We start from the raw sequence: 25534 nt of genomic DNA, 5'->3' as shown, positions 1-25534 counted from the left end.
AGCCAAAAAGCTTCAAATTTAAAAGCTTTCTTCCTCCTTACCTTTTCAGATGATAGCAATAATAAAAGAGGGCTGTGGTCTGACTCAATGGCTGGTAGCACAAAGACCTCGGCTCGGGGAACAAAACCCTCCAATTTGTGCAGCAAACTGCTCTATCTAGCCTCTTTTTCACGAAATTCTTCCCTTCGTGATTCTTCCCTTACTTTCCACGTTCATTAGTCCACAATCATTAAGGAACTCACTAAATGCTTGCATCATGTACTGTACTACCATTTTCCTTCTCACTTTCTCCCAATGATACAAAGTCTCATTAAAATCCTCTATGCAAACCCATGGTAAGGCTTTGAGGGTACTCAAAAGCTTTATCTATTCCCATACTCAATCTCTCCTGGAAATTAGTTGTCCATGGATAAAGATCACTGTGAAGATATTCCTCCGCTCGGTGTCCTCCATTGTTACATCAATATACTCATTTGAAGCTGAATTCACATTTAAAGTAAAGCCATCATTCTACATCAGTGCCAAACCCCCTCCAGTCCCTATAGGATTTACAACAAAGTAGTTCTTGAACTTTAACCTTCTGCTATTTCTATGAATTACCACTTCCTGATTCTTGGTTTCCATTAAGAAAACCACGCCGGGCCTATCTTGAGCCACTATGGCCCTTAACACTTGGACTGTCAAGGAGGTGCCTATCCCATGGTAGTTCCAACATAAGAGTTTCATTTGTAACCCGGTGGCTTACAAAATATTCAACATGTCAAGTGTCGGCTATTATTAGGAATTGATATAGTTTTCCTGATGATATATCCTCATATAGAGATTACATGTCACCATTACAATTCAAAAAGCAAACAAACAAAAACTGCAACATTTGTAGGGTGGTCATGGTCAGATATTGGTTTTTAGGTTGGGCCCGTCTTGTTGCGGCCCATATGCAACTGCAATAGAAAAGAAACGAGTGAAAATGAACAAGTGCAAAAAAGAAAAAGGGAAAAATTCAAAAAAGGCCCCAAGTACCTTGAATTTATCAAATAAAGGCCTAAAGTGAACCTTGTTTCAAATAAGGGCCTGAGTGTGCCATTTTTGTTTCAAAAAGGGCCCCACCAAAGGTGTTTTTGTCTTTTTACATTTTCTGATTTTTTTCTTCTTTTCCCTTTTTTTTTTTTCTCTTCCTCCCCGTTGGTTACCGTCATCGTTGTCTTCTTCTTTTCTTCTTTTCTTGAACCTTCAGACTTCTCCGAACTACCACTCCATTCTACCCCTCGCTCCTCTTTACAAAAACGACCACGGCCGGCCCTCTCCCTCGCCGGAAGTCGTCGACTTACAGCAAGCGCGCCTCCGACCCAGTGGCTCGCTCCCATCCCCACTCTCCCGTAAGCGCCCATGGTGGAGAGTGGGTTCCAAAGCCTACGCACATCACGCACCCCAAATTGCCCAAGCTCATAGGAGATGGTGTGCGAGGAGATCTCGCGGCTCCCGTAGTCCTACTACAACGAGCCGGCCACGGCTTGGGCGCGGCCCCGGCAATGCTCATCGTATATGACGTGAAGATGGCCTTCGGGAGCGTGACCCCACTTGTCACTGTCATCTCCTTCGGGACCCCACGGATGGGCAACCGGAGCTTCCGGTGCTGCCTTGAGGAGCAAGGATCAAGGTCTTGTGCATCGTCAACTCGGATGACATGATAACCAAAGTGGCCGGGTTCGTCATCGACCGGGCCGACAGCAGCGACGGCGTCCCGAGCGACCGAGACATCCGAGTGCTGGGTTTGCCAAGCTGGATTCGGAGGCGCGTGGTGGACACACGGTGGGAGTATGCTAAGGTGGGGAGGGAGCCGAGGCTCAGCAACAATCGGGACTTGATGTACCTCGGCGAGATACGCGTATGAACAACGAGAAAAAATAGTTTAACTAGGAAGTCAACTCTACTTCTGACCAACCGTAAGTGCCTTTACAATGGTTTCACTCATTCCATCAGCACATGGGAACAACTACCCGGCACCGAGTAGCCCATGGTACCGAACCCACGAAAGCTTTTATGCTATGTGCCTTTGAAGCGAGACATGAACTAGCTAGACGACCTCAAGACCTACCCGCACTTGGTGGATGGCTTCGAGTGAGCTCGAATTGCTCGTTTAGAGTCACCGCGAAGAGGGTGCTCATCGCCGGCTACTTAGTCAGGGCACGACCGTAATTTGACGGCTTCCGGCAAAGGGGTGGACCGGCACCGGTCGTTTTTAGAGGAGCGAGGGGGTAGAGACAGAGTTTAGAGAAGTTTGAAGGTTCAAGAAAAGAAGAAGACAACGATGATGGCTGGCAACCAGCGGGGAGGAAGAGAAAAAAAAAGGAAAAAGAGAAGGAAAAAAATATATATATGAAAAGACGAAAAAACACCCTTGATTAGGCCCTTTTTTGAAACAAAGAAAGCACTTCAGGCCCTTATTTGAAATAAGATACACTTCATGCCCTTATTTGAAATAAGATACACTTCAGGCCCTCATTTGAAAAATTCAAGGCACTTGAGGCCCTTTTTTGGAATTTTCCCAAAGAAAAATGGAACAAGTGATGCGTTGACTAATGTTGTTGACGTTTCATTTTCCATTTTTTCTGTTTTTCATTGTTAGTAAACTAATTGCACTTAGCACACGATGTACTTAGGATGTCATTTTCAACAAAATTTATGTCTCTTGCACATTTGCTGAACTTACGATAAAAGTACATATTCTTTTGAAGTAAAACGAAATATATAGGCACAAAATGCATGCCATAAAATCGGGAAAAGTACATTAGAAGTGCTATAACTTTTGTACAATGTTCACTTGAGTGCCATAACTTTCAAAACGTTTACTTAAGTGCCATAACTTTCAAAAATCGTTCGCTTGAGTGTTATGTTAACATGGACGCCGGAAAAACTGATGTGGCGGCCAAAAGGCTGACGTGGCTTGCCGGAAAGGCGACGTGGCTAGCCGGAAAGATGACGTAACACGCCGAAAAGCTGACGTGACAAGACGAAAAAGTTCTTGTAGCATTCAAATGAACGATTTTACTCCGATGTGGTACTCAAGTGAACAATTTTTTAAAGTTATGGTACTTAAATGAACATTGAAAGTTATGACATTCAAGTGAACGCTGTACACAAGTTATGGCACTCATGGTGTACTTATCCCCATAAAATCCTAGGTGAGAGTGCTTTAACTTATCAACTTAATATCTTATCCTTTCCCTAGTCAATTAATTTGTAAACAAGTCAATTATCATTTATAAAGCAAAATATGACTTCCAAATCAGTTTCAGACAATTGAACGTAGTTCTTTTGATTTCTCTTTAACTAGCACGATATCGCAACAAAACTCGACTATCGTTATATACCTTAAACATGACCTCTCCTTCAGGTGTGGAACTCGACTATGTCTCGGTACAAAAGAGCTCCATAGCCACATGTGGAGCTCCTCCATCGCCGTGCTTGAGTCAAGGGCCATGGAGCTCAAGGACCGTCGAAATCTGGACTGTCATAGATGGCCTACCTCGAGCTCGCAAAGAGAGGTGGTGCAGATGACCGGCTTGGGGTGTTGACCGGGGGAATCTCAAATCACAGAGGCGACCATGGCTTCAGTTGAGATTACCTTACGATAGGTAATCTTAGTTAGCCAGTGTTGGAGAAAAAGTATCAAAGGGAAGAGAGCGAGAAAAGTCCGTTGACCGGACCAAAGTATTGCAGGTGCTTGCGTCGCTGCATGTGGTCTTTGGCAACAGCTTTTGCGTCAATAGAACAGCCTCCAATTGCTAGATAGTCGATTGGGAGTCTCGAAATCGACAATAAACTTGTAAGTCAACATATAGGTAGTCGATTAGCAAACATAAAATTGACTATTAATCCATTGAATGGACATCTTCAACCTTGGACTCAGCGAATCAAACTGTAGCTGAAATTGGTCTTTGCTTGCAATACCAATGATTGGTCTGAATCAAACTCGATGCTCTGCGAAATGTTGATTCTCTTATAATGACCTTAGTCTCCACCATTCGTTGTAACAACTAGAAAATGTCACTTCTTCGGGGCATGACCAGCCAAATATTCTTCTTTCGCATCGCCTCATGCAAATCTGCATACTTGATACGGTGAACAAGTTTGACGTTGAGACTCACTCAATGAAGTTGCAAGCACAACGAACACAATCATGCATGATCTCAACGATCAAGAATGTAGATTGAGATAATTAGTAGCGAGGAAGAGTGAAGATTGAGGTAGAATATCTTGCAAAAGGAAAGTTCCTCATTGGTTGTTTACATGGCCGATATGTGAAGTGGTGTCTTCGCGCGGGTATCATCTCAATTTGCAGTGTGACTGGATTATCAAAACTTCCTGCCATGGCTATCTACCTATGGAAGCAAACCGTTATTGCTTCTCCGTGCATCAATGTTACGTGGTGCAATAACTTCACAAAATGCTTTCTTCCTACAAGGTGGCAACTGATATGAATATATATACCTATGGAATCGTGGTGTCTCCCACTTATATCAACCTTGAGGGCCGCTCGAGCACGCGAGCATAATGGTTTGCGCGCACCCACACGATCGATCTAGCGAAAAGACGCGGATATTTGCGCTATTAGAAAAAAGGAAAAATCGCGTCGAAGCCTTTGATTTGATTTAGCTAGGCCCAAAGAAATAATAAACCCAACAAAAGTAACCTCAGACCCGGGGAAAAAAAAAACGGATTCTAGGGCCCAAGAAAAAGGTCAAATGGGCAAGCCCATCTTGGAAAGGCCACTAATCTACCCACTATTCCATTCCACCGTAATCTCAATCCTCGAGACGATCTCTAATTCCAAGGAGCTTGTGCATCCAAGACTATCCTTCAAGAAGTAACGAGAAAAAAAAAAAAAAATCATTGTGCTGACTCGTGAGTCGTGACTAATGCTACTAGTGATAAGATGGGGCGATCAAGATCTATATAATTTCTTTCTAAAGTAAACCATCGATATAATAAGTGAACGATTATGGTGCGGGAAGAGTAAGTTGAGGGACGAGGTCAACTCCATAATCACCTTTAAATCCACAAATTACGAGCCTCACCCGACGCAAGGGAGCGCGTACCTTCATCGCTGTTGGCAGCATACAATCTCTATCGGCAATAGCCTCCGGGTCGGAGCACGATATCCATCATCAAACCCGGTCCGAGTCAATTGTGCCCGAATAAACCATTGTCAAATCTCAAATCACTTATGTGATATCCGTTGACACAATCTCTCTGCTAGTCACGAGTGATGAGATCCATCAGTTGAACAACACCTGAAGCGCCCTGGCCTCCGTCGTTTTTCGCTGCACTGGTGGTCGAACTAATCCCACTGCCACTTTTTATTTATCCTTCTCTTCTTTATCTCGTTCCATGGGCACATGACCTCTTAATTAAAGTAAAAAAATCCCAAGACTACTAGAAACTAGAAAGGATTGATACAATTAAAAGTTCCACCGATACCCCGTGTGATACATATATTTTCGTCTCACCAAAAATCTCGAACTGGCATCCCAATAGCGCATGTGCCCAGAACTAATTTTCGAACCGGTGAAAATTTCCAAACCGACACTACCCCCAATCTAGATCCACCTTTCCTCAAAATGCATGTGTTTCGCGCTTTGATTTTCCACATTGGACCCATCATTATCTAGCACAGGTCCGTCTTGCAGGCGTCTGCCACGTGTGTCGACGTATATGCGATTTCTCACGAGATATCAAATGAAATGCGGATCAACTGGTAGATATCCGGATCACGAATATCGATTTGGGTTCTTCGTGAGACGTAATTTAATATACGGCAATCGGGTCTGATGTGTCGATTTATGATTATTATTTTTTTAACCACGGAAGGAATGCCCCAGTGGTCACTCTTTCCAAATGAGAAGAGGGAAGTGGGGTATTCAAATCTCTACCTTCAAGGAAAATGAGGTGAGGATACGTGAAGTAGAGTTTCACAACTTGTACATGATTCCCAGCACACATAGTACGATTTATATAATAAGATAGGATATGACAGATTCTGGAAAACAAAAACAAAAAAGGACACATACGAACCTAGTTTTTCCCCCCAGCATATGTAGGAAATGTTTTTCTTTTCTTGGGGAAGTTATAACTTATAACCAATTCGTCGGCAGTCTGCTGCGACTGCAAAATCTTTAAATGGGGAAGGTTTCTGTTTATGATGGTCCCTGAAGTGAAATTCGTACCCTGCACTGCACTGAATTGATTCTGACTCTGTCCACTGGCTTTCTTTCATTGCCGGTGGATTTTCCTTTTTTTTTTTCCCTTTTTTTTCTTTTCTCCATATTATTGGCTTGTGAACGTGCCGACAAATCTAGCATCAGAAATCTACCTCCCTTTTTTCCCTCTTTGGTTATTAAGTTCCTCTTACATTAAAAGGAACTACGCATTATCATCTGAATTAATCATGTCCAAGCCCGCACAATTTTACACACACACACACACACAGTGTAGTAGACCCTGTGTGATCACATGCAAAAAGATAGCATGTTCCTTGATGTTAAAAGCAAAAGCACCGCCACTCCTAAGACATGACAACATTCATCTGTTTAACTTTGATGGTGACTCAAATCCTTTGTTTGAAAATCAATCAATCTCTCTCTTTTTTTTCCCCGAAAGAGCGATGCCGCGCCATTGGCCACACACATTGAGGCACTGGAAACGAGACCGAGTCTAATTTCCGTACGATTCTTCAAGATACAACGATGTCGGTAAGAAACTCGATGGGGACTATTGAAAGCGATCTCAAGTGGATTCCTCGATTTGGATCGGGTAGAGAGGCACTCCCAACGGGACTACTATAGGAGTTAGCATTACAGGTGCGGTCACTCCCGTCCGCCCCACTGAGGCACTGGAATCGAGACCGAGTCCAATTTCCGTACGACTCTTCAAGAGACAACATTGTCGGTAAGAAACTTGACGGGGACTATTGAAAGCGATCTCAAATGGATTCCTCGATTTGGATCAGGTAGAGAGGCACTCCCAATGGGGATACTATCGGAGTTAGCATTACAGGTGCAATCACTCCTGTCTGCCCAGTGCGCGCATCCTATTTCTCGTCTCATCCGTCCGGCTTCTCCCTATCGAGAATGTTCTCTAGTGTGATGCGACCTTATCAGCATCGAATACTGTATGTAACCCAGAGTCCTAGGTGAGATTAATGCATAACTTAGGTCCAAATCCACTTTTTCCCTCTCACCAAGATGAAGTTTGAGCAAATATCATCTGCCATCGCCTGGCGACACAAGCAACACATAAACAGGACAAGAAACAAACCGACGAGCAGCACTGTGCGGACTGCAGAGGCTTGGAAGAGTCCGCCAAGGTACCGATCCAATTTATCGTTTGCAAGAAGAAACGGACTTAAAGAGAACACTAAAACACAAATCTTTTTGGACATTTCATCCTTGATATTTACTAAACTAATTGTTTAAGAATGTCTTTCCCTTCTCCTCACACTTACCAATGATCTTTAAAATATGGAAAAGGGCACTGTTACCCACGAGAGGAAAAGGTTAATCAAGCGGTGACAGACAGATGATCTCTCACCTAACATCAATTTCTTTCTTTTTTTTTTTTTTCCAGTTAATTTGGGACTGATGTTTGTCCCACCACATGAAATATGCATAGGAATTGCCAATCCTTGACCTGGGAAACTGCAAAACAATAGCAGTCAAAGCTCCCATCGGATCTCTCATGTACCCAAGGAAACTTGCTCGCCCTTTGTGCTGAAGTTGCAGACAGATTAACATGCTGGAGGGGTGGCAACAAAACAAAGGGTGGTGGATTTGACAAGATGGGAATCTCAGGAAACACCCAAAGGAACCAGAGGATACCAACTTGAGGCCTCATCATGCTCACTCATCATCCAGCACTCTCCCTCACTGTAGTACAAAGAGACAGAGCCTCTCTCTCTGTCTCTCTCTCTCTGGCCACTGGGTACCCACAGCTCAGGATGAGGAACAGTGAACCAGGAAAAATACCTAATCAAGATCTTATCACTTTAGTAGTTACAACTTTAGTTGGTTCACTTGGCCATTTGCACCAACTGCTTGCCTTGTAGGCCATGGCTGTTCCCTCCTCTCTCTCTCCCTCTCTCTCTCTCCGAAAAGATGAAATTGCATTATCCATTTCCATAGAACAAATTCAAAAGAAGCTCTGAACAAACAGGACAAGTGGAGTTGATCCTTGCTGGTCTTTTCCTCTTTTGGTTTGAACAGATTGAGCCGAGGAAAGGCAAGATTTAATTGGAGCGAAGGGGGAAAGTTCTGTTTTTGATAATAATTCAATTTGATTAGCTATTGGCCCTTTTTTTACAGCATCAAAATTTCTTGATCCAAATCCAAAAATTCGAGAGGGGAAAGAGAGAGAGAGAGAGAAACAGATCAAAAGCTAAACAAAAAAGGACAGTAAAGACTAACCCCACTTAGGCCTCATCATTCTTCAGCCACCACCGTCACCACCCTCCTCCAAACACCGCCAGAGGGAGAGAGAGAGAAACAGAAACAGGACGTGATCAGGACCACTTTTTTTTTATCCCCAATTTCCCCCCTAAACTTTCTCGAATTCACCATCCGAGTCCTCAGGCTCCGGCACCTTGTTCAAATCCACCAACCTCTGCAAGAACCCACCACAGCCCTTGTACTCGTGACCCAGACCCGGCCCGCCATTCTTGAGCACCGATCCGTGGCCGCCACCGTTGAGCGCTGCGTCCACGCTCGCGCCGACCTCGGTCGCCTTCTTCCTTATGAAGGCAGCCGTCATGTCGCCGCAGCCGCCGTCGCCGCCCCCCTCCGCCGCGGCCGCCAGGAACTCCGGGAAGTTGAGCCGAGCCGTGGGGCCGCGGAGGTAGAACACCGCCGTGTCATAGGCCCTCGCCGCGGCGACCGGCGTCGAGTAGGACCCGAGCCAAATCCTAGACCTCTTGTTGGGCTCCCGAATCTCGGCCACCCATTTGCCCCATTTCCTCATTCTTATCCCCTTGTACGGCCTCTCCCTGCCGTTCAACCCCCTCTTCTTCGCCGCCGGGCTTTCTTCACCGGCGATCCCTGAAACCGCTTCCTCCTCCACCATCATCTAAACCACCAAGAAAAAGGATGGGGGACAACAAATCTCTCTCTCTCTCTCTCTCTGTCTGGAGGTGAGAACAGAGGAAGTGACGGAGCTCGAATCAGAGTGGTTCTTGGTCTGATTGAGCGTTCATCTAATCTGAAGGAAGAGGAAAGGTGTCACCTTTCGCGAGCTCCGTCGTCGAATTCCATGGAGAGAGAGAGAGAGAGAGAGAGGAGGGACAAAATCCAAATTCACCGACAAATCTATGAATATAGAGGGTTTGGTGTTTCTTTCCTCAATTATGGTGGCTACTTGGTGGCGTTGATGATGATGATGATGATGAATGGAGTTGTGGGGAGAAGAGAATTTTCAGGGTTTGCATCTAAGGGTCTCTTGTTGGGGCTCTGTTTGGCAAGTGAGTAAAAAAACACAATGGCTTTAGGATTATATATAATATTAATTAATACCGGCGAATAGGAGGAAAAAAATAATAATTTAATAAAATTGAAAAAAAAAGTCATGGACCCATGGTGGCGGTGGTGGTGGTGGCGGCGGCGGTGGCAGTGGTGGTGCTATGGGGGCAAGTGAAGTAGGGAATTCAAACGCTGATAAAGAAAACGTCACTTGGAATGCTGTAGCCAGATATATAGGGAGCCTTAATTAATGGTGGTTTAAGTTTAACTAATTCTGCTCTGTCTTGATTCATAACTTTGAATGTCACTTGCTAGTGAGTATTGAACAACAACCTTTTAATATGGGGTATTCTTAAATTTCAAAACCCGACTCATGAAATACTCAAACAAGTCAATATATATGCCCTCTTTAACGAGTTCTTTTCGAATGCTTAACGAACAAACTATGTATACATATTCCGAGATCGATATTTTTCCGAGCAGGGCTAGTTTCCCTCGTCGAAAAGGGAGCAAAGCAGGCGAGACTTTAACTTCTTACGTCTTGGAAGAACGAAAATATCAAATTCAAGTTCGTCAAACATGTGTCGAGAGGAAATTAATCCGAATCTCGCCAAATCGATTTGCTGAGCACGTTTAAAAAGGAAAGCAGTATAATATTAATTACTCCTTTTTAGGAAGAGAGAAGTCCACTATTAGGTGTAATTATCGTCTTGTTGCTTAATAGTAAGCCCAATACAGTAATTATCAAATTGAAGAAGAAGAAGAAGAAGAAGATGATGATCTGTTTATTGATTCGGAAAAGGGGTTGCAAAGGGTAGGTCGGTAGTCGGTGCACGGATACCGTTAGGAATTGACTTTTCCCCCACCACGCTGCAACCATACGTGCAGTTGGACTTTATTGCCCTCGGCGCGGCGCTCGTTCTGCGGCCACCGCAGGAGGGGGCGAATCCGGGATTTCGCGCTCGCTCGCGCTCCTCGATGCAGAGAGTGAAAAGAAAAAATGTTTGCCGTGGGGGGCGGCCTAATAAATTGCGCCGAAACATAGGATCCAGCAGGTTTTTGGGGTTGTTCCTCTTTCGTGTTTGGGACGACATTCGATCTTTTTCTTCTTCTTCTTCTTCTTCTTTCCAAGTTTTGACAGTATGAAATCAACGGGGAGGGAAAATGACGCAGAGATGTGCCTCAAATCTGTGAAATCCAGTGGAGTGTGGCCTTGACTCTTGATGTCACGTCAGTGGAAAATGACCCTCTTCCCCTGATGAAAAAGAACAAACAAAAAAAAGAAGAAGTTAATACTACAAAAAATTCCAAACAAGTACACTCGTGACATATTTACCTCAAATTTTTTTGACCACAAAAAATCCCAAACCGGTACACTTATAACAAATTTGGTACATCTGTGACAAATTTATCCTTTGTTAGTTTTCTTTAAATCTAACTGACAAATTGCTAAGTTGGATAGCATGTGACAGGTTATGAATGTACTAGTTTGAGATTTTTACCCTCTATTTGTCACTGATTTATCAATTTGAGATTTTTTGTGGTATTAATCTAATTTAATAAAGGGTAAATTTGTTACAGGTGTACTAGTTTAGAGTTTTTCTTGGTCAAAAATATTATTTTAGGATAAATTTGTCACAAAAGTACCGGTTTATGATTTTTGGTGGTCAAAAAATTAGTTTAGGATAAATATGTCATAGGTGTACCAATTTGAGATTTTTCGTGATCAAAAAAATAATTTGAGGTAAATTTGTCACGTATGTAGCAGTTTGAGATTTTCCATGATACTAATCCAAAAAAGGGGAGGAAAAAGCAGAGACAAAAATGTTATTAGATCCACCGATAATGTAAAAATATAACTCTATCTTTAAAAAAACAACATGGGTTTTTGGAGTTAGTTTCGTAACATGAATTGTTTCGCATGTGACAATTCATTCGCGTGTGCAAATTATTTCTATGCTGATGATGGACTTGATTTTTACTGGCCGAATCGATCAATCTATATTTATCAGTTTGACTTGCCATAGAAATTATACTAGTTATAGTCGAGCGGTAGTGCATGAAAAGAAACCATAAATTTTACCTTTTTCTTCTTCTTCAAACTAAATTGTTTTACAATTATAGTGTTAAAGTACTCAAGGCTAAACGAGAAAATAATATGTAGAAGATACGACATGCCTAAACCGATAAGAGGAGCGATAAGAGGACCTTCCCTATTTTATTTAGTTATTCAGTTAAACTTAAACCAATGATTCGTTATTAGAGCAGATAGCAACAACCATTTCATCCAATATGTGTAGTTTTGATTTTCCAATGGATTTACATCTTTCATTAATGGAAATTTTTGGATGTAGTGAGTAATAGCTTTGGTTATTCGTTGTTCAAAAATTCTTGTTTAGGCAGTTCATATCATCCATATATAGTGTTTTGATCTAAGATTTCAATTCTTCCGTGTTTCAGCAGTAGCATATTGTTCCGTGGAGCTAAGGTCCAAAATAGGGAAGAAAGAAGTGTTTCCACGACTCTACCACTTAGTCAATTCTGTTCCACTTAGAAAGTGCATGTGATGAATTTCCATAATTGTCCCAACGATATAATAGCCAACAAAAGTTGAGGGACTAGATTAGATAGATTAAAGATTTAGGGACTAGATTTCACAAAATTTAGAGACATGTGATGACTTTATCCATTGTTAATTAAAGAAATAAAATTAAACATTTACGAGCCGTTTAGATCAATTAAACGAGTTAAAAATTAAAGGATGACATGTGACTAATAATGTTATTTTCCCTTAGCAACTTCGTCATCCTATGTTAGAAAACATAGAATGATGCTTCTTTCATTTTTTTTTATAAATGGAACGAATTTTTAATTTCAATTGTGGAAATTATAATGAATGAAAAATGGTCAGAGAAAAATTACCAAAACAGTTATAGACCTCTTCTTATTGTGCCAATTTAGTCCAAAATGTTTTTTTTTTGTCAATTGAATCCTAAACATTTTGTAATTATGTCAATTCAGTCCATTTCGCTGGCCAAGACCGACGTGGCAATTAGAATGATTTTTTGTGAAATATGAAAGAACTTTTTATTTTCAACCTTTTTTTTGGGTCTAGCAATATGTTAATTTGAACAATGAATTAAAATTGATTGTGGTAACGCAAGATGAAGCCAATAATTATACATAAAAGAAAATGGGAAAGAAATATTGTTGGAATGATTAAAGTGTGACCATGGCATGCTCTTGCCGTTGATGGAGTCAAGTTGTTTTCTATTTATCACGCCTTTTAACCTTGAAACTCCCGAAGGTGTCGTGTGAGAATCTTCCCAAAATCTCTCTACTTTCTGTTCAGCTTTTCTTGTCTTGCTTGTAACTTTATCTTTATTGCTTTCTGGCGATAAAAAAGGACATTATCAGTGAAGAGATTATACATCTCTGAATTTGCTTTATAGCAGTCATGATTTTCTTTTTCCTTCTATCGACTACCTAAATTATAATTTTTTTTCTTCTCATATATATGTGGTAGTTTCATTAAAAATAGGAAAAGATGTTGGCATAAAGTTAAGGTTGATTGGAACAACGAACGCAACTCTTGTCAGGCACCACACATCCACTCTCGCTCCGATCCGAGGCGAGGGTTGCTTGGTATTAGTTTGAAAAAAAAATGTTATTTCATATTTAAACTTTAAAATGAGTATAGAGAAATCCACAAATTTAAAAAAAAATGAGAGGAAAGCTAAGGATTCATTTGTTTTGCAAAAATGTTGCGTTTTTGGAAAATATTTTTCAAAAAGTCGTTTTTCAAGAAATGAGATATTTTTTGGTGTTTAGCTGAAACCTAAAAATGAACTGGAAAATATTTTCCGCCGTTTAGTAGGGAAAAGCAATTTTCGTTGTACACACCTTTCAATAAATATTTTTATTTTTTAAAACATTTTTAAATTATTTTATTTCATCTTTTCATCTTTTATTTTTATTTTTTTGTTTTCTTTTTCCTTTCTTCTTCGATTGGCCATTGCACTAATCACTCATCTCCCTCTTCCATCCATCATCATCATCATCATCATCATCATCATCATCTTCTTCTTCTTCTTCTTCTTCTTCTTCTTGAGCATGCAGAGAAGAGAGCTTTTTTATGGCCACCACCTGGAGGAGTCATCTCTCAAATTTGGAGCCCGGCCACGACCACGGCCGGCGGTCAACGATCGACCACCGATCCTTGCCAGATTCTAGTGGCCGAGCCTCTCCAACCTCAGCCTTGCCACAATTGGTGAGTTCAAGGCATGCCTTGAAGGCGAGGCCGTAGCTTGCCGGGATAGGCCAGGACCAGCCGAGCCTCGAGTCCGCCAACTAGCGTCATGGTTGATCTCCAAGCTATCGATCGTCGCAGAGTTCCTCGTTCGGCGGAGGAAGAAGGAGGAAGGAGCCGCAGGCAGAGGAAGGAGGAAGAAGGAGAAAAGAAAAGAAAAGAATAAAGAATAAAAAATAAAATAAAAAAATAAAAATAGTATAGAAAATGAATGTAAAGGAATTGAGGGAGCAAAGATGAGGAAAAATATTTTTATTTTCTCAAAAAGAAGAAAATATTTTTTTTCACTTTTGAAGGAGTCTTTTCTAAGTCAAGACTAGCTTATTTTCCGCGAACCAAAAGCTGAAAAATTCGAAAAACTTTTTTCTAGAAGTTATTTTCTGCTAAATAAATAGGGGCTAAGATGAAAGTGGACTACATTCGGGAGAGTTGAGAATGTGGTAATATTAGTCAACACTAGTTGTGCATTTGAAAGTTCGTGTTGAACTTTGGCACAGTAGTAAAAATGTGGTGCTTTTTTGATACATTTGAAAGGTCGTATTAAATTTATTATCGTGATAAAAAAGGTTGTCTTCTGCCTAATGTTTTCCACGCTTCTGCATATGTATTCCCCAATACGCCATTTGACGGCGGTTCAAGTGTCCTAGAGATGTTTTGCTTTTTAAATATTTTGGGGTATCTAGTTGAGACCGGTTTGTGACCCTTTTAGACGTTCCAACCGATTCATGCCATAAAAGTCGAGAGATGAAATTACATCATGTAAATTTAATTAAGGCATGTTTAACAACGATTCTAATTCTCTGATTATATTTCTTGGAACAAAAAATGATGAGAAAAATATTTGGTAATGTAAATGATTATAATTCGATTCTATTCCCGAAAAGCAGTTTTGGAGCAAAAATAAAAAAAAAAAATTTTGATTATGGAAAAAAGAATCATTTTTGAGTATCACAAAAAAGAATAAAGTCTCAATTTTTAAAAAAAGATTAAGTCACTTCTGAACTTTAAAAAAACTTAAAATCGAATTTGAAAATTTACTAACAACTAATTTTTTTTAAATAAAATATTTTAAAAATTAAATTTAAAAATAAGCATCAAAATTTAACAAAAAAAGTTAAAATTTTTAAAAGGGGGGAATTGAAAAAATTTAAAAATAAAATATGCAAAAATAAAAAAAATGAAAATTCAACAAAAAAATATAAAAAGGGGGAAATTAAAAGAGCTAATTTTTTTTTAAAATTACAAAAGTTAAAAAAATTTCAAAAAGATTTAAAAAAAAAATTCTCACCACCTAGTTGTTCCTTGGAACAAATTTTTTTGTGCAATTACCAAATAAAATTCTATTCGGGGAATAGAAATTTTGTGCGATTATCAAATACATTCCGATTCTCTAAAAATTATCTATGAAACAGAATCGGAAAATATGATTCTAATAAGAATAACTTTTTTGGATGGCCTTTAGTGGCTATTGTTAGAAAGCCAAAAACTTGTCAAAAAAAGTCATAAATCTATTGTATTTTTGCCAATTCAGTCCTAAATTTTTTAATTTTGCCAATTCATTCCTAAACCTTTTGTATTTATGATAATTCTGTCCTAAATTTGTTGCATTTGTATCAATTCATTCCATCCAACCAACTTTGGCCGGTCGATGCTAACACGGATGCAAGCCGGTGCTGATATGGATAATTTTTAATACATTTTTAATTTTTTTCTAATGGCGAGACTAGAGGTAGAAGAAAGGAAAAAAAATGAAAGAAAAAGAAAAGAAAAAATGAAATAAAATAAAAAATATTAAAATGTTATTAAAAATTATCCATGTCAGCGCCGCCCGTTATCCATATCGGTGTTGACCGACCAAAGTTCGTTGGATAGACTGAATTAACATAAATACAAAAGGTTTAAGGTGGAATTGGCACGAAAAAAAAAAGTTTAGAACCGAATTGGCATAAAAGAAAAATGTTTAGTACTGAATTGATAAAATTAAAAGGTTTATGACTGAATTGACAAAAATGTAATAAGTTTAGGACTTTCTCGACAATTTTCCCGTTAGAAAACTCACAACGAACAAAAGGAGGGCTACCTCATGAGTCCTATGCCTTAACATATCCATCTATGATGAAACTTTGCCAGTTGATGCTTGCATTAATTAAGCTTTAGAGACATAAATCATAGTATGTGCATTAAAAAAATATTAACATATATAATACGAATTTTAGCATTGATAAGGGAAATCTAGGACAGATTTAGGGTAGCAATTTCATATTGATGCCCTAGTGTTTTTTTTTTTGGGGGGCGTTGGGGCGGCGGGGGGTGGTTTCTGTATATGGAAACCCCAATTAGACGCCCGTTCCCACTGAAGTATGATTCTAGTGGTTAAATACACCAAGTTGCAAACTCCGTGAGCGCAAGCATGTTCTACATCGATTGATCTTTGTTTAATTTCTATAAATACAATTCCGAAAGTGTTCTAAAATAGTAGATAACGACGTAGAATTTCGATTATAAATGATAATGACTTCCTCAGTCGTCGATAATTGTGAAGACGAATGGCCTCCAAGGTAATGGACAACCAATCACTAGATTTCCCTTCACGTTTGTTAAGCAAACCCTACGATTAATTTATTGATTAATTTGTTGATTAGTTTAGTGATAACTTAGTCTTGTTTGCCGCTATCTATGCATGAAATAATTGATGCATTGAGTCCGACGTGCCTTATAGCAATCGGGTGAAAGTTCCATGGCCGCTTCAGCTTTGGGATCTCGGCCACAACCACAAAATCTGGTGGCCAATAGGACCATATCTAGGCCGACTGCTATGATACGATATGGGTTCGCGGCCATGGGCGCTCGAGGTCGAGGTCGAGGCGCGCAACAAGCAAGGGATCAACTTTGGGAAAACGGAAGGGGGTTGAGGCAGCACGAGACGGCAACAAGTGGCATTGTTAGTGTCGACCAGTCAGTCCAAGGCGGCAAGGGTGGTGGCGGCAAACTTGGATTGGGGATTTAAACAATTTACTTAGGAAATATAAAGTGCCACTTTTTATCAAGACCCTACACGAAAACACGCTCTTTGATTTTACTAAGGCTAATTGATTTTATTCAGTCATAAACTTATTATTCAGCTATCAATTTTGTCATGACTTTTTCAATTTTGCCAACTGAATTCTAGATCTTTACGTGAAACTCTAATGTAGCCCACTCGGCTAATTTTAAAATGAAAATCATCTACGTGGCAGTGTGCCATGCACGGCGGCCAACAATGGCAAAACCGCCACGTCATAAAAGTGAATTGATAACTGTACAATAAGTTTAGGACCGATCCGACAACTTTCCCCACCAAAGAAGGGGAGATATTTCAGGCGGGAGGAAAAAAAAAAAAAAAAGATGATGGAGAGCCTGTTTTTTCCTTGTGGCCAGCTGAACCGAGGTTATGAGAGGTTGCATATGTCAAAACGATAAGAACTTTCGAGCAGTCGCGCGTACAGATTGGGGGGACGAATTGACAATTGCATTGGGATCAATGTCACTGTCGACGGGTCACGCATAATTGGATCTTTTTCGGGGCTTCGCTTGCTGCCGTAGCTCAACCTAGAAAAGGACACTGTCAACTTGTGAAGCTTCTTCGCCGACCAGGCACTGGGTTTTAAAGATAAAACAAAAGCGCATAGAAAGTCAAAATTGGTTAACGGGCGATAAATGCCGGCAAGTGACGTTTATGAGCCGAACACTGAGCTGAGCAACAACGTTATTTAGACCAATGTTGGACAGCTGAGATGATGTTAGTAGAACTCGACCGGTGACCATAAGAGCAACAGTGGAAGTTAACCCCCACTCCTAGCCTCGTCCACTTTGAGATCAAGCGCAACAAGTTAGATAAGAAAACGAATGTTTTCTCAAAGAGGACAGTGGTAGAGTATGGGAGGTAAAAGTGCGACAATTTAGAACATTTATCAACCGTGTTAGGACTATTTATTCGCAAAATTGAAAAATTTAAGAAGGAATTGGCGTCTATATAATAGGTTTAGAATCGAACTGCTGACTATCTCGATAAACGTGTATAAGAAAACTACAAATTGGTTGAGTTAATAAATATGTAACCAATCGTAACTTTGCTGGTAAGTCGATAGATTTGCCCGCGGTTAGAGAAATGAAAGTGTGTGGCGTTGAGGTCTTAATTGTAGTTGCAACCTATCGAAGCATGCCAATGGCGGAAAGCTTAACTATTAGATAAAAGTGTAATTTAATATTTAATTATTCTATCACTCTCCCTCACACTTAATCTCATTCTTTTATTCAGTACTAAGCGTGGAAATATTTAATTGAGAAAGCCAACGAGGCCTTAAATGACGTGAACTTAAGACATCTCGCTCCGATAGTACGTGAAATTTTATGAGATCGTTGTCAGCTGTTTTAAAAGTTTAAACTGTCATACGAAGACATTATTTAGTATTTAACTATTTTATAACTGTTTGTTCCTTGTGCTTGAACCAAGAAGCCACTTAAGGCTAAGCTTGATCGACTTCATTCAAATGGCGGCATTCGGCGACAAGTCCTATGCCTAGTAGGTGCATGGAGGCCGAACGGCTAAGGTGCTCCCAGTATGATCCCAAGCACAAACCAGACATGCCCTCAATATGCACACTCCAACCACTTCAAATGATGTTCCTCCGTATTTCTCCGCCTAGTCGAAGGGCGGAGCAAATGTTCCTACGGTTAATGCTGTTGGAATACTAAGAGTAAGAATGCAAGTTGGTCGAGCGCATGGCCCGCCAGCACAAGGAGATCTCGCCGCATCCGCAAGACCCCCATCTAAAGAGAGGCCTTTGCTTGTCGACAGCAGCATCTGATATCGCTCATCTGCCGTTACATTGCTGCCACACTAGGCTCCTCTTCTTCAGATATGGATGAACTACACACGCTAGTACAGGCAGACTTGAAGGACTTCATCACCAACATTTGCAAAGCCTATCCAAACAGAAACATTTCAACTGTGCAACATTCACAACTTATTTTCACTTTAAGAAATACCCGTGTCTCGACGATTACAAAAACTGTCGATTGAGGAATTTCACATGACTGCAGTCTACTGTTTAGTGTTTACAACATTCTCCAGTGGATATCAGCAGCCACTTCTTCTGAAGGAACTGCTGCTCACAGATCCAAGGGCGAGGCCCATAATAATAAGATCATTCCATTATTTCACTTACAAGTTTGTCAAACCAGAACACAACCAGAAAGCGATTAAATTTCCGTGTCCTAATCCCGATTTAATTTAATGCTGAACTAACCTTAAGAGCTTCTCGGATTTCAGTCGCAAACTCTAGTATAAAATCCATTTTTTCACGCATGAATCCTTCCAAAACCGGCATTTTCCATTGAATACTCAGAGAGAAACGTCAGCATACACTAACTTGAACTGCTTAACGCACTACATCACTCAGCCAGTCAGAAACGGCAAAAAAATGTAAAGCACGGAGAAGCAAAGAGAACATTGTCTTAATCATAATCGTTATTAAACTACCGTGGATAATCTATATTTAGATACAAGAACACTAACTGAATTCAATCAAGGGCAATTATGGCGGCTAACTCACCAATCAATTAACCATAACTTGTCCAATAGTATCTTTGAACCTTCATAAGAGAACAACCGGGCCGCATTTTTACAGCTGAGCTCTGCAAGATCTTCTGGAGGCATGTCTAACAAAGATGTGACATAATTAAGAACCGCACAAATGTTTGCCGGATGATTCATAGATTCAGTCAGAGACGTAGACTTGGAGGTTCTTTCATCGGTGTGACTCATGCTAGAACGGGCATCGTCATCGACGACAAATGTGGGGTTCATTGGCAACGCACCAGGTACGACTGTTTTTAATGAGATTCTATCAACATGAATTGTGTTCAACGTCTTCTTTGCCTTCTGCTGTTTCATTGACTTGAGAAATCCTGAGAACGAAAAATAAGCTTCTACTTCGACCAACTGAGAAACCATTTCAGCTGAACCTAAACAGGAGTGGAGAATGACACCAGCAGGAAAAGGCCCCGTCTGTTTCAATATCCGAAGAAGATCGCCAAATGCACGGACATAGTGGATCGATGCCAGCTTATTCAACTCTTTCGTGAGTTTGAGCAGTTTCTGGAGCACTTTGTCCTGATCATTGAAATCTATCTTCCTTCCATGAGACCCTTTGTCAAAACCCATCATTCCCGGCGCCACAGCAGGAGTTGCCTCAAAAAATTCTCTTCATGTCTGGAACCAATTAGGGCTTCTATCTGCAACAAACCACGGGTGGAGTCCAAAGTTCGGGATGGCACAAGGATAATCCTCGTTCATCTGCTTCACCAGATGCCAGTCTTTCTTGTGAATTCCATTAACTGCAAATTTAACTACACCAGACTGAAGGGCTGACTCAATTAACTTCGGTGCCATATGCGAAATCCTTGGATCTTGATAGTGGCAATGGGGCATCAAACACTTCCATACCTCTCTTATGCTACCATATTGTCCCCCTTTAGCACGTCAGTATGAAGAAAAGAAATTGCCGGACCAGAAGCCCACTTCTACACAACACTATCTTTGCGCAATTGTGACGAGCACGGCGTGTGAATATGCCTCGTGATCATGTTGTCCATCCAACCAAAACTGCTTTTCAGGCCCTGTTACAGAGCCAACAACAAAGAAGTCGCATTTCAAAGAATGTGGTGTGACCCGGGATGAAAGAACACTACAAATGGACAAGACAACAGAGGTGCTATGAGATGTCAAAGAATGTTTTTCACAGTATGTTGGGTTCAAAGAATGTTTCACATGCATCTTCCTTTTCTATCACATGAACATCTCTCCCGCAAGTTCAGTGTTACAGCATAGTCGATTCCAAAGTTGCAGCAACTACAGAAGTGTACAAACAGAAAAAGAGTGCAATTTGCCGAGCACTTGGCGTGTGAGATACAACAAACACGGTGGGCATGAGAACTCTCCTGAGTACAACCAACGAATCATCAGAATTAAACTGAAAGTAGGGAAGAAGAACAGCCGAGGCATTCATAGTGAAGACAGAAATATCTAAAGTCAGGTCTCAAGCTGAAGTCACTCTTGCACATTGTAGATGAGGACATGCATTCTATTTCGCCAATCGTGTCAGAGGCATTTAACATTCTCATACCGAATAATTTTCTACAAAGTGGTGATGAAAGGTCTAAATTGTACAAATCATTCTTTTCAGTTTACAATTCGATCTAATATTTGCTATTTCTACAACTACATGATAAATAGACATCGGTGAGCGAACATAACATATGTACCCTACATGATGTCATAGTAATCACCAAACGGACATCATCCTTGGAATTTCCAACACCACTCATGACCTCCATGCCACAGTTTTATGGAAAAAAAAAAAAAAAAACACCATAGCTAGCTGTCATCTCTTCATCAACTATTGTAGTCCAACGTGCTTAGTGATATAGAGGAAAAATTATCAAAAAAGTCTTAAAACTATTACAATTGTGCCATTTCATTTCTAAACTTTTGTGTTTGTACCAATTTAGTCCTTCCGGCTAACTTTGATGCCGCCCGCGTTGATGCGTTGATTTTTAATACTATTTTAATATTTTTCGATTTATTTATTTATCTTTTCTTCATCTTCTTCTTCTAGCCGATCATCGAAATTGGTGATAGGCCGGAGGCGAGGGCTAGCTAGATAACCTAGCCATGGCGAGGTCAAACCCCGCTAGATATGGCAAAGCTTGACCTCGCCAACTCTCGCCTCTAGCCAATGGCCAATCCGACGACCCGCTGAAGGAAGAAGAAGGAAAAAAAAGAAAAAGAAAAAAGAATAATTCAAAAAAATGTTACAATATTATTAAAAATTGCTAATTTAGCGCCACCTGACTAAAGTGAGTCGGAATGACTAAATTGACACAAATGCAAAAGGTCTAAGACTGAATTGACACAATTGCTATATATTTAGGATTTTTTTGATAATTTTTCCTCGATGTAGACATGACTCACAACAAAGAATATATCTTTTGGCTTCACACCTAAAGCTTTCCAAGCGTCGCACCAAGAGAAGCATTGCATCACACAATCCAAAAGCAAAGAATTGCCAAATTTAAATGTTCATCAACTATATTCAAAAGAAAGAATTACAACCATATACAAGACTCTCTAAAGTTCTACTACAAGTCAAAGTAGGAAACCCAATATATCCTAATACAACTAGGAAACAATATGATCCCATTCCAACTAGGAAGAGGAAAAATATTAAAACCCTAACATAGTCCATTTACTTAAGAAGATTCCTGTTTAATCAAAGTGTATAAACAACAATTGTTCTTTGTTTTACATAACAATGCGGTCATCGGTGTCTGTTACCGGAGAGCAAATGGATTCCGATTACTAGACTGGGTGTTGATCCTTTGAGGTGTCCACGTTGGTTTTCTTCTGTCTATTTCCATTACTGGTGCGCTGTGAATGTTTGAAGTGTCAGTTGCAACCGGCGATTCAAGGTGGTGGCTGACAGTAGTGTGGTTTGGTGATTTGAGGCAAACGATGGTGGAGATTTAGTGAAGATGCATTCAAAAAAGGAAAAAGAACGAGGTGATGATTGAAAATGGGCTCAACATTGGTTATATGAGAAAATGGCCTAAGTGCTTTTAGTGTAGTGGGCTTCTATTGGGTTTGACTTTGTTGGTTTGGGCTGAGTTTGATTTTCAAGTGACTTAGGTTTAGGAGTTCAATTGAGAGAGCCCGGTGCAAGAGCCCATTTGTGTCCCTAGCCTCGGCCCGAGAGTCAACAACCCACATTCCGACCCGGCCTAAGGGCTCAGCCCGAGACCCCATTTTCAGAATAAAATAAAGAAGAAAAATATTAAAATAAAAAATAGGAAAAGGTTAGAAAAATAGGTCTTGTTTAGTTGTTAGATTTTAGCATTAATTTTATTTCAGTTTCTTTTAGTTACTATATGTAGTTCGGACATTTTGGCAAATGCCTTTCACAAGTTTAGTTTAGATGAAAAATTGGTTTAACTCAAACTTAGCTCAAGGGGTTTGCTATCCTAGAGTTTGATAACGAGGCAATGTACGTTCTTTGTTTGTCACTCCATTAAATTTACTTCCCCATGTTATTCTTGAAATACGGATCGTCAATTATCATTGTCTACTTTTTTTTTTTTCGCGTGCTCATACATTATCAATGTTTAGTGGCATTGAGTCATAAAATGCATAAGGATCGTGTGAATCACTTAGGCGACAATACAATGAAGCATGGGTACCGAAAAAGGCACTATTTATAGAATTAGGATAATGAATGTTCTCGGTCTTAGAGTTCTGTATGCACAAAAGTGAGGTATCTCCCATGCTTCATTTGGCTCCTAGCCGATCTCAATAAGTTAGTGACAACTCCCAGTTAGGTTGAACTTCATAGATAACCCTATGTTGGGAGGGTTGCATCAACCTTTTGGTGAAAACATCTTCTTGGATACGCCTAGTGGGACACATTTGATGATCCAAGGAAGCTTTCACAGCGAGAACTGGAAACCAGCAAGAGATAAACAATGTTGCTAGCAACAACAGTCTAGTACGACAACTATAGATGATGTTGTTGCAACTTCCGAATCTTCATATGCTAACGGAGCGGCGAAAGAAGGCCGATGCGAGGAAAATAGTTTTCCCATCCATCTTAATAAAGAACATTTAAGGGAGATGGCACAAAATTTCAATGTAACGGCAACTATGAGGAGGTTTCTCAAGAAATAGCAAGGTGAGATGGCTAATTACATTGCAGGTCACATGTCCAATGTGATCAAGCCAATGACTATCAATGCTATAAGCGATGACCTGTCAAGGTTAGGATCTTCCGACTAACCATTGCGGGGGGAACTCTATGGCACCGGGGTATGTTCCAAGTCCTTTATATAATAATGTCAGATCAAGCAAGTCCTCTATTAGAATCTTGCAGAGGCATGAATCCTCAAATTAAGGCCAAAACAATGTAAACGTTGGTCAAAATAATCATGTCGGTAGTAGTAAGTTGGCAATCCGGACTAGTTGACAGATTGGTCGGATGCCAGAAGTGGACAATGTGAGGCCAGCATTTGTTGTAGAACCTCAAAATGCAAATGTCCATGTTAGGCCTAACTTATAGTTTAACGTCAACATATGTAATTCAGAAAGACCGGTATATTCGCGTACGGGGAAAGATGGCCAAATTTAACCTACCCTTCCATGTAGCCCAATTTACGAAAGAGGTTCGATAAGAATTGGGTTTAAATGGGGAAGTTATTAAGCCTGTTTATAGGAAAGCTTATCGTAAATGGGTCGATAATCAGCCTTTTTTCTAAGGGTTCTAAATTTTTTTGATTTTACCAGTTTCATTAGATAAGATGAACAATTGATTGTCGAGCATGTTAATTTATTCATAGTTCGGGTTTACTTGTTTTGTGGATAATATCTTCCGACTTGCTTTTGAAAGATGGCTTAATTAAATTATATGAAGGCCAAGTAACTCCAAGTAGAGAAGAATTAGTAAACCAAAGATATAGCAATTGACACCATTTAGGAAGCCATAACATTATTAATTGCGTTGTTTTCAAAACAAATTTGTTGGATGATTGATGACATGATTCTGTTGATCATTTATTCTTCGATTGTCGCATTACAATTGCCCTTGCTCTGTTTTGGTCGGCTGAGTGCAACTTCGCTTGGCATAATGCTTCTTAGCAAGACAACCTTAGGTGGGTGATGAAACACATTCGGGGCCACCTTTTTCACCAATGCATTGCAAGATTCTCCTTTGGCACTCTTTGCCACATGATTTGGACGGAACGGAATCACATCCTTTTCCGCAACAAGCAACTCAATTTTACTGCCATCAAGGAACATCTTCAGAAGGTGGTTAAGGATAAGGCTGCTACCTTTAGGCGTGTTGTGACATTCTGAATTTCGACCCCATTTCGAAGCTTATAAATGAAAGAAGTATCTATCGATGTATTTCAGCTAAATCTCGCTCGGATCCGATCACTATGAGTTAACTAACCGAAGGGGAAAGGCTAATCGGGATTATATACGTGGACTAAAGAGCCCGATGTTGGATAGTTCTTTGACCATAAGGATTGCCGAGGGAATATCTTGAACCATTACAGGCTGATCTGAAATTGGTCTTAGAACGGTTTGCTGGCGTTATGCAATTGGTACACGGGATTCTGTATGACCATTGTATAATTTACGAATTTAACCTGAACCAATTCCCGATGATCGCGTCCTTTGGAGCTAGCGATTGATCCTCGCAATTACATGACAACCAAGGTCGCCATGGATCGAATAACTTTTAAACGTGACATTTTCACGGGTCGATAAGCATTACTCCCAAAAAGCCGCCCGTTAGTTTGAGACGCTCCGAAATCGAAAATCGATTGAGTTCGAGCATTAATTGGACTTTGGAATCGGTCGTTGAAAATTCGAGAATCCCAACGTAAAATAAATTGGACGTCGTCTCGTCGGGGTGAATTAGACTAGGGGTCGTTTCGAAGAATCTGGAAAGATGCAAATTTAATTGGAAGTGTACAATGACGATTTTACCCCTAACCCCTAATGGCCGAAAAGTGAGGAAGATCATTTCCCCATGTGCTCTTGACTTTTTGGAAAAGATGACAAGACTAGATTTCCTCTTACAAGTCAACCCCCTTATCATTCAACTTTGTCTTTCCCAATGCAATC

At 40.3% G+C, this 25534-nt stretch overlaps 1 protein-coding gene and 2 pseudogenes across 1 annotated transcript; 1 reads left to right on the top strand and 2 right to left on the bottom strand.

Annotated features, from left to right (window-relative positions):
- Window positions 1-1386: 1386 nt before the first annotated feature.
- LOC125312925 lies at window positions 1387-2196 on the top strand (annotated as a pseudogene).
- Window positions 2197-8244: 6048 nt separating this feature from the next.
- Window positions 8245-9521, bottom strand: LOC115756312 (ethylene-responsive transcription factor ERF008-like). Its single transcript, XM_030696028.2, has one exon. It carries the CDS (start codon window positions 9115-9117, stop codon window positions 8593-8595), a length of 525 nt encoding a protein of 174 aa, XP_030551888.1. The 5' UTR covers window positions 9118-9521; the 3' UTR covers window positions 8245-8592.
- Window positions 9522-19405: 9884 nt separating this feature from the next.
- On the bottom strand, window positions 19406-20287 carry LOC115756300 (annotated as a pseudogene).
- Window positions 20288-25534: the final 5247 nt, after the last annotated feature.

This window comes from Rhodamnia argentea, chromosome 11, assembly GCF_020921035.1.
Source record: "Rhodamnia argentea isolate NSW1041297 chromosome 11, ASM2092103v1, whole genome shotgun sequence".
Lineage (NCBI taxonomy): Eukaryota > Viridiplantae > Streptophyta > Magnoliopsida > Myrtales > Myrtaceae > Rhodamnia > Rhodamnia argentea.
The sequence above is the reverse complement of the archived record's forward strand: the minus strand, read 5'-3'. Positions and strand labels throughout refer to the sequence as shown.

Coding starts and splice junctions, on each gene's coding strand:
- LOC115756312 (XM_030696028.2), bottom strand. CDS start 9,117: ATGATGGTGGAGGAGGAAGCGGTTTCAGGGATCGCCGGTGAAGAAAGC.